The following is a 16,894-nucleotide window of genomic DNA, read 5'->3' on the forward strand; positions in this document are numbered from 1 at the left end:
TTTTTTTGTTTTGTTTTGTTATGTTTTGGGGTTTGTGGTTTTTTTGGGGTGTATGTTTTGTTGTTCTTGTGGTTGTTGTTTTCCAAAAAAAGGGAAATGAGTTTTAGAGTTTGGTTGCTTTCACTAGGACTTGGTTTGCTTGTTTTACCTCCTTTGAAGTTACATCTCTATACAGATACAAGTGAGTTGTTTCTTCTTGTATGCTCTTCAGACTTGTACAGCCATGGAATAGGGAAGAGGGCTGCTGGGAGCTGGAAACCAATTTCTGTTATTAGTGAGCTGGCACTGATAGTGTACAGATCATTTTCTGTCCATGAATAAAAGATATTATCTGATATGAGTCATCCAGGTGTCCTCTTGAGGGTGGCTGAGGACTCTCATTTGAACAAGGAAAGTGATAATAATAGACCAAACTCAAAGAGATGATAGATGGAAATACATATAAATGCCCATCAGTAACATGGAGTATTTTGCGTACCTTACTGCTCAAGTGCTAAAGTAGACAACAAGACACTGGACACTCCAGCCAAGTGTGACTAGTGGTGCTTCAGTGTGCTTTGACGGTGTGTGTACTTGAGGTGTTGATAAGGCAGATGGTCCACCTTATCTGTGGCATTCAGGGGATGTAATTGATGTGGCACTGCTTCCCTGATTTATTGATTCTAGCACTGCCTTTAGTAACACAAAAAATGTGAGAGTGGTACCATCACACAGGCTTTTGTATTTGAATCATTGAATCATTTGAATGTATTTGAGCTATTCAGGCCTCAACTGGTTTTATTCAAGGGCAATATTAGTTAAAGCCAGGCTGTAAGGCAGTGTCTGCTTATAGACCAGATTTGCTACTAATGCCAAGAGTGAGCTTTCTATTAGCCATTCTGGTATGAAATACAATCAGTGTTTACTAATGAAAAATAATACAATATTTTCCAACATGTGTCTTTCTCTGGCTGTTACTGGAGATTTTCTAAATGGTTGCTGTAAATGTGGTCACAACAAGCTTCCTGTACTTAAACTAATGGATTTGCACATATAAAGTGTGCTTCGGTCTTCTGGAGCTTTTTCAGATTTTCCTATGCAGATGTGGAGCCACTTGCAGACCATTTCAGCCTGCAGGCAGTAGTCATGCTTGTTCTGAGCTTTCACTGTCCAAGGGATAGCTTGCAAGTCATGATATTCTGCATCTGTGGGGATCCTAAATGTCTGAGCAGACTATTTACATTGCTGAGCTTCCCCCCCAGCTGCTCACCGAGGCATTATCTGGCTGGTGATCCTGAAGCTCCTCAGGCTTTGGGGGCTGTGGGAGTCATGAGAGAGCAGCAGCCATGAGGAGGCTCCAAGAGGGGGAGGGATGGGAGGAAGCGGGAATGGGGGGAATGGGGGGACAGGGAGGAGGCGGGGAAGGGGGGAACATAGTTTAGGTTGGGCAGCACTGTCACTGGTAGGGCATGGTCCCTGGACAGGGGGAGGGGAGGTGGTGAGAACAAGTTTCCCATCTACAGACTGGTGCATGCTGAGCAAGGTGATGTGGTGTAATGTCCAAGCTCAGTCACGGAAAGTCAGGATGAGATTCAGGAACACCAAGGGACCAAAGTGAGGTACCCTGAGTTTAGTACAGGCAAGCTGGGGTGCCCAGCTGTGAGAGTGAACAGGATTCTGGGACCACGGCTGAGGCTCATCAGGGTCATTAAGACCTATGGTTCTCATGAAGTACACACAGAGAAAAATGGCTGTTATGGTGTTTTAAAATGAAATAAAAATGGTTCAAAATGGCAAAATTTCTTTCTGAGATGCTTCAGTACACCACGCCTTGTTGCTATGTGGAGTTAAACACAGGGAAAGAACATTTTTCAGGTTGACATGCTGGATGCTTTCAAAATAAGCAGAAGGAAGCTTACCGAAATTGAAAAAGAAAAAATTACCAGCTCTTGTATCTTCATTTTCTGCCTAGTCTATGCTTTAAATGCAGTGCTCTGTATTTGTTCAGTTGTGGTGTCCACTGCTATATATTCTACCCAAGGGAAGAAAGCCACACTGAGGTAGTGTTCAGATTGCACGATGAAGATAAATTCTGTTTTAACGGAGATCTAGGTTGCAGAACCAGTAAACTGCTGCCTTTTCAGTACAGAGTCTGTTCCTTGGTCCTTTATCTTACTCTTTCTGTGCTCCCTTCCCACTCAGCTTACTGAGCCTACAAAGTAAAGCCTCATGAAGTTCAGTGAACCAGGTAGGGATATGAAACGTAAGCCTCTAAAATATTAAATTTGTGAGTTAATGGAAGCTATGCACCTGCAGTCACTTGGATTTACTATTTACTTTAGGGCTTAAGTTTCCTTGCAGTTGCTGAAAAATTGGATGCACTATGGCACATGTGCACTGTGCAAGTTGCAATAACAGTATAATTCAGTTTAACAAGATGAAGAGACCCAATTAACCATGTTCTTAACAAATGATGGATTTTGAATGTGGAAAAAAACAGAGCTTGATGGAATCTTTAGGAAGTCTTTGTTTTCTGCAGTGGATTGAAGCAGTGTAAACCTTTTGTACAATTACAAGCCAGTACAGCCTTTAAAAAACACAGCAGGATTTTTAGTAGCGGCACTTTTAGTTGGCAGGGTTAGGCGGCTTGATTTCCTATCTAAAGGTTATGAACTGGAAGCCAATGAGTCAGACTTCACTGTAAAAATTTTCCACCTGAAACTGTTAATTTTTCCTCCAGGGAGAGGTAAGACTTTATGAGTGTAAGAAGTCACCTTTTTTAGCACAGCAGAACTAGCACTCCATTTGGATAGCACATTCCATGATCTTTAATATCTGAGATGCATCTGAAGCAGAAGGTTAAGTTGCTGCCATCACAGAATTTTAACATAGAATTCACTGGTTTTCTTTAGCTCATAAACAAAAGGTAACTTCTAAAAATATGTTGTTTTCATCACAAGGGTCTTCTGATTATGAGACCAGTGAGAAAATTCCTGAATTTTAATCTGAGTTTTTGGAAACTCAGTCTTTGGCCATATCCAACCGGGCCTTGAATACCTCCAAAGTTGGAGCATCCACAGTTTCTCTGGACAGCCTGTGCCAGCACCTCACCACCTTCTGAGAATGGAGTGTCCTCCTAATGTCTACCCTCTGTGTAGTTTAAAGTCATTCTCCCTTCCGTACTATCACTATTAGACCATGTACAAAGTCAGTTGCCCTAATGTTTATAAACTCTGTTAACTACTGGAAGGTTGCAGTGAGATCTCCCTGGAAACATCTCTTCTCCAAGCTAAACAAGCTTCTGCAGCTTTTCCTCATAGGAGAGGTGTTCCAGTCCTCTGGTCATCTTAGCGTCCCTCCTTTGGACCTGCTCCAACAGCTCCACATCCTTCCTGTACTGAGGGCCTCAGACTTGGCTGCAGTTCTCCAGATGAGGCCTCACAAGGACAGAGGAGAGTCACCTCCCTTGCCCTGTTGGCTGATGTTTAGCTTTTCACTCAACAGGACCCCCAGGTCCTTCTCAGCAATGAATTCAATGAATTCTCCCAGTCTGTAGTCATATCTTGACCCAAGTGCAACACCTTGCACTTGGCCTTGTTAAACCTCATTAGATTCCTGTGTGACCACTTTTCAAGACTGTCCTGGTCCCTCTGGACGGCATCCCTCCCTTCTATTGTGTCAACTGTTCCACACATCTTACTGTGATCAGGAAGCTTGCTGAGGGTGCACTCAATCACACTGATGCTAAAGAGCACTGGTCTCCAGGCCCTTGGGACCATTTGTCACCAGCCTCCAACTGGACATAGATCTGTTGACCACAACCCTCACACTAGTTTATGCAAAGAATACGTGTCATTTACAGTAATCTATAAATGTTTTCCTACCACAACAGTTAAATACATTACGCAGAGATTTCCTGAGAGCATGAGCGTTGCAGATAGTACACAGACCTCAGAATTAAATTTTAAAATGACTGATGCTCTCATATTTTGCTTTACATTATGAAACAAACTAATCACATCCATTTCTCATTATTTGCTGTCTTTCACTGCATCTTTGCTTTGGGAATTGCATTGCTAGCCACTTCCACTTAGCCTGTTACTTAGTTTCTTTTCTGACATTTGAATGTATGTTCCAGTAATAACACTGCATCTGACAGAGTATCCAGACAAAGTGCAGAAAACAAGCCGAGGAAAATCCTGAAACAAGAAGAAATATAAAAGATTACATTATCTTATACAGTACAGTTTTCAGTCAAGGAATTCACAAAATATCCTGTAAAAGAAACAGACAAGCTAAGGTGATGTGAAACCAAATTACTTGCAGTATGTCTTTACAACTCTTGGTTGTACTTGCACAAAATGTCTTAGAACTTAAAGAACTTAGGTGTGTGGTCTAGTTTAAAAATACAGTGATTCTGTTTGTTATTGTGATTCTGTCCTCTTCTAAGTGATGTATGTTTGTCCTTTTAGATCAATTAACAAGGATCTTAGCAAACAAGGAATTATAAAGTCTGTAATTCTCCCATCAGCATGTTAGAATTAAAATTTAAAAATGATATGAAAATAGTGACACCAATATCTTTGAAGACAAGTCATCAACTTTTAATTACTTCAAAATGAATATTAAAGTCAGATTGTACAAAGCTTTGAAATTCTTTGTTAAATATGCAGGAAAAAATGAGCTATTTAAATATCTGTTTTGAAAACACTGAAAATGCAATTTGCACAGGTATCTGTTAATGTGAAATGACAGATACCTGATACATATTTAATTACTATTAAGATCTGAAATCTTTGCCAAATGTTTCTCCGAGACCAAATTTGTATGCAAATGGGAGATTGTTTTCCTTTTCTTATATGGATAGTGGTTGTTTAAGCAGTTTAAGCTAACCATTTAGGTTTTGTTATCTCTGGTATGAATATCCAGAGACCTCTGAGGTACTGCTCACTTTCTAGGCTGGATTTAAAAGACTCAGTTATTCTGTGAAAGATGTCTTCATACTGCCATATTCAGTGCTTGCCATTTGATTTTCTTTTATAACAATTAGCTCATTTAATGATAGATAATTTATTTTTTAATATGTAATAATTCAATATTTTGTGTTGGAACATCTTAGAATAACAGAATAGTTTATGTTGGATAGAACTTCTGTAGATCATCTAGTCTAAAATCTGCAATAATCTCAATACTCAGATCAGGTTGCTTAGGATTTTTTCTATTTGAGCACTGACTACCTCCAAGGTTGATGCCTCTGAGCAGCCTTTTCAGTGATTCACTACCTCATTACGAAGAGCATCTTCCTTGGAAATAGATGGACATTCCCTTGCTGAAACCTGTGATGTTCACTGTTTCCTCTTTGTTCTGCATACTTGAGAATAGCCTAACACCATCATCTTCATAATTCCTCTTCAGATGATGGGATATAGTGATTTGCTTCCTCCCTAAGACTTTTCCTATGGAGGCCTAGCAAGCCTACCTACTTCCATCTCTCCTTGCAGGCTTCCTTCGTTAGGACTCTGAACTTTTTACTGGTCCCTTCTCTCTCCACTTTCTCATTGGCTGTTTTAAATTTGGTGGCATTAAGGGGATAAAACTGGATGTGGTAGTCCAAAAGTGGCACACAAGCAGAGGGAATATATAGCCAGCAGCACGCTTGGGTTGCTTGGTGCAACCCAGAATGCAGTGCATCTGCCAGGGGGAAAACAGCACTCTGCAGGCTGCAGTTCAGCCTAGTATCTACCTAGACCCTCATAGGCTAAGCTTCAACCTAACTCAAGCAAGTATTAATTTAATTCAGGGAATGCATTCCCCATCTCAAATTCTTATTTTTGTGTAACCAGCCTAATGAGATACAGCAATATCTCATAATGGAGCACTAACTCTCTATTTTAATATTTCTGTCTAGTGCACTGTTTGCTCTACTAGCAGCATTTCCTTCTTTACTATCTAGCACTAGTAAGATAAACTGCAAACAAACCAGTTCCTACTGCCAACAAGGAGAAGTTTATTTTTTTGACTGAACTTTGCATTCAAAGTTTTTCTTACTAACAGTTCATCTGCCGTTAAGTGTTTCATTATAGATATAAGCATTTAAATATACACGTTATATATATAATTCCAGGTATATAATAATAGAGATATAGATATCTATGCATACATATGCACGATGGCGTTTTTTTGTTTTGCTTTGGTTTTGTTTGTTTGTTTGTTTGTTAGATTTTGTGCATTTCATCTTCTCTAGTCAGACTCATTTTACTCTGCAGTACACCTGGAAATCCTCTCCTTCCCTCTCATTATCTAGGTCAAGCTGATGAATGCTTACTTTCTCCCTCAGATTCCCACAGCTGAACCAGAGAAGCTTATTATGTCACTCTTGGTTTTGTTATTTCTCTATTTTTGAAAGTCTTTGGCAAAGGTGCTGGATGAATAGTAATTAGTAAATGGGCTCACAATCGCAGAGAGGTCTGTATCTAGCTTGTCACTATTTTTTTTTTCCCCAACAGAAATAATACAAGCACATTTCACTGGAGGAGGCGCTGGCTAATGCAAGCACCCTCAGAGCTAGCATCAGTCTGAAGTTTAGCTTGTGGAAAAAAGTAAATACAAAGCAGTAAGCTCAATAGCTGCTGTGCTGAAAATGTGTCAAAATGAAATATTTAAGATGTGAGAACTGTGAAACTATAGAAAGGATTTAATTTTCTGTCTTCTTATATTCTAATTCAAACAATAGTAAGTAATAGGTATTAGTGATGAAAGAATATATGCTTTGAGATAGTGGCAAAATGCCTGGAAGGCAGTGGGTTAAAAAACTGTAGTGTTGAAATATTTCCTAACGTTATGCCAAGGAAGCAGTACCTACCCTCTTACCCACACCTCATGGCAGCAACAGCTGACGGCCTGTGAGGAGTACAGAATGAACAGTGGAGATGGAGAGGCTGGCAGCATCAGCTCAGGAGGGCAGTCTGGCGCCTCAAATTCAGCACTCTTAGGGATGATGCACTCCTGTAGAAAGACACAAGGTTACAAAGAGTTTTTTGAAGCATAAACCAGGACTGTAACCCTTCATTTTCTCCTGAAACATAAAAAACTCTTTCTTGTCTGACTCCAGGAAGGAAGGAAAGACACTTAACTCCAGTGTGTAATACAGTTTGCCCTTCAAGATGCTCTTTAATCTTGCCATATATTCCCTGGGCTGCAGTGCTGTTCTGTGACATCTGTGAGGCCAGTGTTTGTATGTTTGCCGTTTTGTAGCACCTGTGCAATACAGAGTGGTGCAGTGTAAATCCAGAACTTGAGTGACTGGGGCTAATTCTCTTGCATTTGCAGATTTTATTCCCTGACGGCTTTCTACTATGAATTATTTCATATTTTTCTTTCTGGGTAGGATTTCTTGACTTGCTTTCAGAATTTCCTATCAGTCTCAGTGCTTTTAAAATGCATTTTTCTCAATAATTACCCTTAGACTTTTTAATCTGATGCCCCCATTGTAAGTGCAATCTCCTTTCTTCTTTCCACTTGGAGCAGTTCTAGGGAGCTGATGGGTCTTTATGATCAGAGCAGTGTGTTAGCAGGAGACATGATCATAGCAGATGCAAGAAAGTGCTAGCATTTTATTTTAATTGATTTTGTCTTGTTTTTATTTTATTTGTTTGTTTGTTTTAAATGGCAGTACTGAGCAAAAATAACTTCTATTACCTGTTTTCTGCTGTTCCCTCTCTGTTTGTGGCACTGCAGCCATGCTGTGGCTTATACTGCTTTGGCAGCTGCAGCCCAACACTGTAGGAGTCACAGTCTGGGTGTGTATCTTATGAATGTTGGAAGAGGCCAACAGCATCAGCTTGGGCTATAAATGCCCGTCTTATAATCAACTAATATCAGCTGAAAAGAATCCTATACTTCAGCTTTTGTGCCAGCACTTACGTAAGTGTTGAAATTTAAGTTTCTATTCTTTATTCAGGCATAAGGAATCAAGTAGTGATAATAAGAGAGCATCTCTTCAGAGGCAGTTTTGCACAGATATCCCCATAAATTCAATGATGGGAGGTACTTCTGTGTATGACGCAGATCTGCAGTTCAAATCTGACTCTGGACGCAATCTCATAAGCCACTGTTTCTCATAAGCCATCCGTGTGAGAATTGTTGGCCAGCTTCAGTAAAATTTGAATCCTTTGCTACTATGCAGGAATGAGTAATACTGTCATTTATTTTCTTATATTTGTTCTCAGAGCTGAGAATATGAGAGAAAACATCATCTGCTTGTGTGTTCAGGTACTTACTTTTCATCTGGATATAAAACCATTTGACACATCAGAGAGGTAAAATTGGATGTGATTATGATCTAACAGAAGATTGTATCTTCAGATGAAGACTAACCCTTGACAACAGATAAACTCAAAATGCTTGGTATTCATGCAAAGCTCAATAACAATGAAATGAAGGCTGGAAAAAGGCAAAATCAAACTCCAATCAAAATGTTGGTTAAAAATGAAGAGGCATTGATTAAAATATGAAGTGTTTCTAATGTTTTATTTCTATTTGAAGAATATTCACGAATTCAAAAGAAACACAGGACAGATGCTGTACTAGGTCCTTAAGTGTATCCTAAATGCTGTAGCTCCATTTGAGTGTGGCTTCCAGTTCTATTGGTAATTTATTGCGTGAATATGGGCATATAGTGAATACTGTGTGCCTGTTACATAACCCAGAGCCTTCACTGTGTCTTCCTATAGCCTACATTTAGCAAAGATGCAAGTGTTTGTGGGAAATAGGATTTCTGATGTCTCCCAAATTTACAACCTCCTGGGACTTCATTGATTTATTTTGCAATGCCCTGCTTTTATTTAAGGTGTAGCAAAATACGTACCATCATATTACATAAACGTGGCAGAATGAAATAAATATAGTAATATAATAGAATGAAAAAGAATAAACATTAGAGCAAACAGATAATATGTTTATTTTGAATCTTTAAATTTTTGAATGTTTTGAAAAATATATTTGTTAATATTACTTGAAACAATATCTTTATTTCAAGCAAAGACACTATATTCCCAGAGAAATAAGAATAATAAATTATTCTTTATATTTTGATATTTTTATTTTTATTCAAAGGAACTGAACAGGAATCTGTTGTTTAGTTTAGTTGAGGCAAACAGGCTTGTTGTGTAACACTAACAGTAGTGTCTGGACTTTCAGCTGCTTTAGCTGCTTTATGCTACTCAGGTAGTTGATAATCCTCATTCTTTCAGAGTCTCCAGTTGCTTACTTGCAGTCAATCAGTTTGTCATAATTAAAAGGGTGGGTATCTATCACGCATGGGCTATAAATAATTGCTCTTTGTACTTCTCACCCTTAAGGCAGGGATTTCAGTTCACTGAGAAGGAAAAGTTGTTGGAAAGAATAGTGGTCCAATAAAGTACGCTGCTAGAAAACCTAGGCAAGATAAAAGTGAATTTATGTTTTCATGTGCAGTACATCTTTCTGGTCTGCCTAGACAGAAGTTTGATTTAGTCTGCATGCAGGTTTTTTTTTGCTGTCAGAGTTATGTTGTTAATTAATTAGAACAGGTATAGTTCCTTATTGACATACTTGGTCTATTATAAACTGCACTATAAGCTCAGTTGCTTTTGAAGACTTATTTTTAGAGTGTAGCTCACTGAACTCATGAGGTAGGTGAGCCATGGAAGTGCAATCACTGCTTTGCCACTGTTGACATTTGCACTTTCATTCAATATTCTTAAATACCTGCAGTCTTCTCTCCACAGAAAAACTATACAGTAAAATTGAGTTTGACAAAATCAATATGAACTGATAATCTTTAAAAGAAGGCTGTAATTTCTGAAAGGAAAATATCAAGAATCATGGCATTTGAGCCTTTAGTTTAAATGCACTGTATGTGCATGCCTGGAAATAATCTAAAATGATCAAAATGATCCGGGAACACGTTGTAATTGTTCACTCTCAGAAAAATAGTGATGAGGAACTTGTGAAGGTCCTGGTAGCATCTGTGGAAGGCTGCAGTAGGTTTGGTGAACGTTTTTGTATAGCTCAGTAACAGCTAGTAGATACTGCAGTCCACACATAGGATGAGATACCTAATTCAGTACAGACAGTAACTTTGGAGGAGCACCTTGAAAACTGAAAAGCTGCAATTAGAGAAACTGCCTTAGCATAAAAGATTCAGCAAGATGACCTACTTAGAAGAATCATCATGTACCTAAACGCAGGCTACAGTTTTCAGCCATAAATATTACATGATATATATATTTTTTTTTTTGCTAAGGCTGCATTTCTTTTCCAGAAAATGTTTCAATTTGAGTTGAAGAGCTGAATAATGACATCACATCTGATTTCTTTGAGAAACATTCAGAGTAGTTAAAGTTAATTTAGAGGAAGGGGCCAAAAACAAATAATAGGTGAATATCTGTAATCGTTATAAAAACAATCAAGCAAGCAGATCTAGTGACATGTCTTTTGGCTTCTTTTCCCTGCATATTTTGTGATTTTCAGTTTGGTTTTCTTTTATCAAAAGTGCATCATGTCCTTAGTTAATACAGTGAAGTCTATAATTCTTTCATAGAATCATAAAATCATAGAATCACAAGGTTGGAAAGGATCTACAAGATCATCTAGTCCAACCATCCTCCCATCACCACTGCCACAAGCACTAAGCCATATCTCGCAGCTCCTCATCCAGGCACCTCTTGAACACTGCCAGGGACGGCGACTCCACCAGCTCCCTGGGCAGCCATTCCAGTGCCTGACCACCCTCTGAGAGAAAAAGCTTTTCCTTATGTCTAAAAAGTTTTTCCTTATGTGTAAAATCTTTCTATCTCTGTCTTTTCTATCTGCCTTTCTATCCCTCAAAGCAGTATTAGTTTGAAAACTGATTCCTGGAATATACTTCTGGAAGGCATTTGCAATGGAATGAATAAATGTCAGCTTCTGAGCTCCTGTGGACCTCAGAGGACAGATCCACAATACCTTAGGAGTAGGATTTCCTTCAGAAATTTGCAGCCATTTATTCTTACTCCTGTTTTACATCCCACTGTGTTCTCAGTATTGCAACTTTAGCTTTTTGTGAAGTTGGAAAAATGGATCATTAAAATCATCATGGTTAAAAATAACCTCTTCCCCTAGCTGGAAGCAGGCAGTGTTTACAGTGATAGAGAAATTAAAGCCTGTTTTCTCCCAGAGGTGGTGTTTCTGCAACCCTGACACAACTCCCAGTTTCATCCCTGCCCCTTCAGAAACATGAGTAATGGTGCAGTTCTGTAATCAATTTCAGCTGTTCTATGTTCTAACTATGGACTATTACCAATGAAAGAGCCTGCTTTTCTTCCTTACTTCTGCTTGCACTCAGCCACCATTGCTTTTTACTAACCATAGTGATTGTGCAAATACCCCTAGTGTTTGCAGGATGTGATGAGCCAAATTACCTTCCTGGTATACCTAAATATTGCCCAGAAGAAAAAGAAAAGAAAAAAAAAAAAAGGAAATGGTTATGTCCCGTGGAGCATGGTGCTTTGTATGAAGCTGCAGGGTCACAAATGCTGACACAGAGAAAGAGGTGGAACACTGTAGCAGGATGACTGGAAGGGAAAGTAGGATGAAACATTCTGGTGCTTTCACACAAATCAATCAGCATGAGATCATGCTTGGACTAACACTCTGGTGTATATTAGCTGAGGATACGTGATTGATCCATCCTGCCTGTCACTATGGGCAAGTAAAAGAGGGATGCTCTCTGTCTGATTTTGGGACTGGAAGTTGCCAAAGTGTGGAACAGTTGCCATTTCAACCCACTCATCTCCTTGCACTGATTGTAGCATGAGGCTGTGCCAAAATCATTAAGCTTTGCTCTGTGTGAATGCATTGACGAAGTTCAGTCAACTGGTACAGAGCTCCTTAGTAGTTTTATTCATTTGGGGGATGGAAGCATTACTGAAACTGGAAAATCTTTAAGAATAAAAGCAGATATTTGTAGCCTTTTACTACACAGCAGTTTAAATGGGAAAGGGCAGTGGAAACAGAGCAATTGTGAAGTATAGCTTGCGGAACAGCTTGTTTTCCTTCAGAACAAAATCCAGCATCTACTGAAAAATTCAGTTTTCATTCTGAAAACTTGTAGATACTAGATTTTACTATAGAATATTTTCCTTCTAACATGAAATATTATAGCTGAAGTCCTCAACTGCAGTGTCCAGTGTTGATACTTCACTACGTAATGTGTGGAGGCAAATAAGAAATAAACTTTTGGTTTTTTTCTCTCATATTTTGCAGGTTCTTCGCCTCTTCCTGCTGGTGTCCAACACACAATAGATTTTCCAAATAGTGTTCAGCAGTTGACTGCGGTAGAACAGATACAAGATGGAGGAATCATACAAAGACAGGACTTCATTAGTGAAAGGGGCAAAAGATATTGCCAAAGAGGTAAAGAGACAAGCTGTGAAAAAAGTGAATAAAGCTGTTGACAAAGCTCAGGATGGCTACACACAGAGGTCCTACAGTCGATTCCAGGACGAGGAAGATGATGATGATTACTACGTCCAAGGAGGAAATTATGGTGTGGAAGCTAATGATGATGAAGGATCAAGTGAAGCAACTGAAGGGCACGATGAAGATGATGAAATTTATGAAGGGGAGTATCAGGGAATCCCCAACATGGGGCAGGGCAAAGATGGCATGGTGGCCTTAGGGCAACCTGTGCGTGATGAGTATAAAGATCGTCATGAACTGGAAACAGAAAGGAAAGCTGATGAAGAAGAATTAGCACAGCAGTACGAACTGATAATACAAGAATGTGGCCATGGTCGATTCCAGTGGGCCCTGTTTTTTGTTTTGGGAATGGCTCTAATGGCTGATGGAGTAGAAGTTTTTGTGGTTGGATTTGTGTTGCCCAGTGCTGAGACAGATATGTGTATACCCAATTCTGGATCAGGATGGCTTGGTGAGTGAAGTCTTCTTTCTGTCTTTTTGCTGATACAGATTTCACTTACATTACGCCTAACTATGAATTTTGTTAACAGCATTGCTAGCATACAAGTATTTTTGTATTGAATATAGAGAAGCAAACCACACTAAGTGCTAATACAAATTTAATGAAATCTGTAATTATGTTTCAAATAGTTGTTTTATTTTCAATCTCTTAAGTGTAAATACCTCAGTAAGGTGGAAGATTGCATAGTAAAATTTAACACAAGAGATATTCTTTTTCTTGTTTACAGGAGTAGGTATCCAGATATTAAAAGGAAATAAAGAAATAAGGAGTGAATTTTTGAAACTCTTCAAGATTTACACAGATGTGATAAAGAATAAATTACATATTACACACAGCTGTCCAGCAGCAGTTATCATGCTGAGTGAGAGCATTCCCAAGGGTTGGGTGAAATACAAAATGGGAATGCAGGAAATCCAGAAAAGTACTGTCTAGCTTTTTTTTCTCACTTTTATCTTTTTTTCTCTCACTAACTATTCTCTAGCCATCTGAAAATTGCAATATTTACTTTGAGTCAGGGGGAGAGAAGCCACAGGAGAGGATGGCTAAAGATGCTCAGGAGTTATGTTTTCTGTGTCTGGTTGGTAGGGAAGAGCTGCATTTTGTCCCATTGACTCTTCCCTCTGATGGTGCAAAGAGGCAACTGAAGCAGCCTTTTGTGCCTAGGTGAGAGTGCTGCAAGCCAGTCTGTGCTTGTGCTGGGTATGCCTGACATTCTGATACTAGTAGTCTGGCACTGTTTCAGTAAATTTAAAATCCTTCTGTATCAGAAGGTAATGAGTGGAAAGAGGATCTGAGTTCTCACTGGGAGCTTTGAGAAATTCCTTTCCATTTGATGATTTACTGTTAGAAACGAACTGCTCCAGCTATCTGTACAGTGCAGTGATTTCTACTAAAATAAATTAATTTATCTAAATTTTTATGGCTAAAGAGGATGCATGCAAGTAATCTGATTGGTACTGCTTGTTTACACAAACTTACGTTTTTTTGGTCATTTAATTTGTCATGCTTGAATCTGTGTGTTTTCAGATCTACTTTTTATAGAAAGAATGTGTATAAACATATCTATATATAGCCATTTTGGATCTTTCCAAGTAGTTCAAAGAGTAGGAAGAATGAAGAGAAACAAAAACAACCTGAAGAGGAATGTTACTTTAATTTTTACTTCGCTAGTGTAGATAATACCACAGAATACATAACATGGAGAAAAATATATTTTCAAAAAACAGTGTTTTGTTTAAACAACTGTTGTGAGCACTGTGGAGGTGTCTGTGATTGAGAGCAGGAGGTGCTGTCCCCACAGTTGTAGTTGTCCGTGACAATTCATGTCTGCCTGTTACGATATGACCCATGTCAGGATAAGGGCTAAGGGTTCCTCAGTCACTGGACTTTTTATGATGTTGTCTTGAGATATATTGGAATGACTCCATCAATTATTAAATACAGCTCAGTACAGAAGCTATTACATCCCTCATATTATGTATGTATGGACAAAACTATTGCTTGAAAATTAAATTAAGTGAAGGCTTAGTTGTGCAAGCAATATATTATGATGTCTAAAATATAGGATCTGTGATGGCTGTTCCCATATCTTCCTTTTGTAATAGCAGAACAGTAGCCTTAACAAACAAATAATCCTATGTTAAAAGATTAAGGTGCTAAAAACAAAAATAAACAAAAATAACACTGGAACTAATTAGTCTTTTTTTTTTTTTTTCCTTCCCTGCAGTGTAGTGTGGAATTGTAATGTGGTTGTTTAATCAATAGTTGCAGAAAAATGATATTACTTGCCCATTGCTAATAGAAATACACTGCAGGTTGGAATCCTTCTCTACAGTGATGACTGTAATGCTTGTAGCCGATATAGACATGCAGCCTTTGCAGACAGCATAATCATAATTCCAGTAATACAAAATATTCATCAGGACCATGAATGATATGATCATAACTAGATCCTCACAGCTATCCATTTCAATTACTCCACTGCTGTGATTTCACATCATAATTATGTCCTGACTGGGGTCTTCTAGACATGCATGGTTTTTTTCCATGGTTTTAAGTCCATAATCTAGAGGACTTTGATATTAGAATACTAAAGTCATGAGACCAATGCTAGGAGTTATGAAGAGGAATTCTTACACATACGTAACATTTATTTCTAAGGCATTTTGCTGGACTATTTAGAAATAACCTGAGAACACCCTAATTTGTCATTGAAAAAGCACTCATTCACTCAACTAATTGTAAAACCCAATTTCTCATACCTCAGCCATACTTCATGTCATGATGGTTTATTAGAAGACATGAGCTGATTAAAAGTATTTGGCAATATCCATAAAATCACTGTCACATTTTTTTGTTTTACTTGCACCAGGATAAATTCCCTCTGTATTCACTCCTGTGTGACCTTCTGCTTTGATTAATCATCAGCAGTATTTCAGAGCCCATAAACTTATTAGGAGGAAGTTTTTATTAGAATTATAGAACATGTATCTTTTTTCCTCTCTGAATTGATGTTTCCTTCAAAACAAGGAAGCTGATGTGATTAAATTATTGCAAGGTTAAAGTAACTTGTCACCAACCGTGCAGCTCTGCTTACAGCATGTTCACAACTGTTTTGTACTGTGAGGCCCAGAACTGAGCACAGCACTCCAGATGTGGCCTTGTAAAGCGTGATTAGACGGGAGAGATCTTCTCTCTTAATCTAGTGGCAATACTTTGCCAAGAGTACCGTTAGCCTTCTTTATGGTGAGGGCACATTGCTGACTCATGTTCAAGCTGGCAACCAACAGGACTCCCAGGTCTCTTTCTGTAGAGCTCTTTTTCAGCTGGGTAGACCTCACGTGTGCTGATGCCTGAGATTGTTCCTTCCTCCCCAAGTGCAGAACTCTTCACTTCTTGTTGAACTCAATAAGTTTCCCGTGAGCCAACCTGTCCAGGCTGTTGAGGTCCCTCTGGATGGCTGCATGGCCCTCTAGCAAGTCAGCCACTCCTCCCAGTTTCACGTTAGTTGCAAGTTTAATCAGGATGTACTCTACTATTGTCTAGATCATTAATGAAGATTTTAAACAGGACTGGATACTCTGATCTAATCCTCTTAACCAAGGTGGAAGCCTTTCACACAAAAAATCAATATGAAAGTCACCGGATTAAGCAATTATTTTCCTTAAACTTTTCTTCTTTTTGCATTCCTGCTAAGAAAACCTGACAACAGGTAAGCCATTTGTATTATAACTACTATCTTTTTCAGAGGCCAGTATCTTAAAAGGAATACTGAACTCATGAGTTGCATATGGAGTTGCTGGTTCATACAAAGAATAGGGCCTAAATATCTTTAAGATCACACAGCTTGAGCCATTTATTCTCTTTCTGAACCTGTATGCATTTCCATGGCTTTGGCAGAAATCTGGAAATGCACAGTTACATTGTATATTGAACAAAGGACTGAAGGAACTGGGTCCAGACTTTTTGAAAATATTAATGCATCTACTTGTCTGATGGGTTTTCTCCAAATTGTCTAGATGCCTAACTAAAACCACAGATCCCTTGCACATATTCTTAGAAACTTAAGCACATGTACAAATCTGAAATTCTACTGTTATTCTCAGATTATGCTTCTCCTGGGTATCCTTCACGTAGTTCACTGAAAAAAAATTCTTTCTGGAGCTGCTTCTCCAGTTGTGGAGATTCAGATTAAGATGACTTCCAGCAGATTTCTATGTTTTCTCTAATATGGAGAGCATGTTAAAATTCATGACTCTTCTGAGAAAAAAAAAAAAGAAAAAGAAAAAATTAGGCTTCATTTTCAATGTGAAGTGTTGGCCATGGTATAATTTTTTGTGAATGTTTCAGGGATGTCAAAATGTTAAGTACTTATTTGTGGTTCTGAAAGTTACTGTATTCACAAGGAAGGCA

The 16,894-nt window shown here is 38.6% G+C and overlaps 1 protein-coding gene across 1 annotated transcript in view; it reads left to right on the forward strand.

The window, feature by feature from the left end:
- The first annotated feature begins 12,351 nt into the window (after window positions 1–12,351).
- Window positions 12,352–16,894, forward strand: part of SV2C (synaptic vesicle glycoprotein 2C) — a 64,541-nt gene continuing 59,998 nt past the window's right edge. Inside the window, exon 1 of the mRNA XM_042825817.1 lies at window positions 12,352–12,931. Coding sequence (XP_042681751.1) covers window positions 12,352–12,931 — 580 coding nt within the window. The remainder of the gene's footprint in view (window positions 12,932–16,894) is intronic.

This window comes from Centrocercus urophasianus, unplaced genomic scaffold (assembly GCF_019232065.1).
Source record: "Centrocercus urophasianus isolate 14NV4802_14NV808 unplaced genomic scaffold, USGS_Curo_1.0 seq_25, whole genome shotgun sequence".
In the NCBI taxonomy this organism is placed as follows: Eukaryota; Metazoa; Chordata; class Aves; order Galliformes; family Phasianidae; genus Centrocercus; species Centrocercus urophasianus.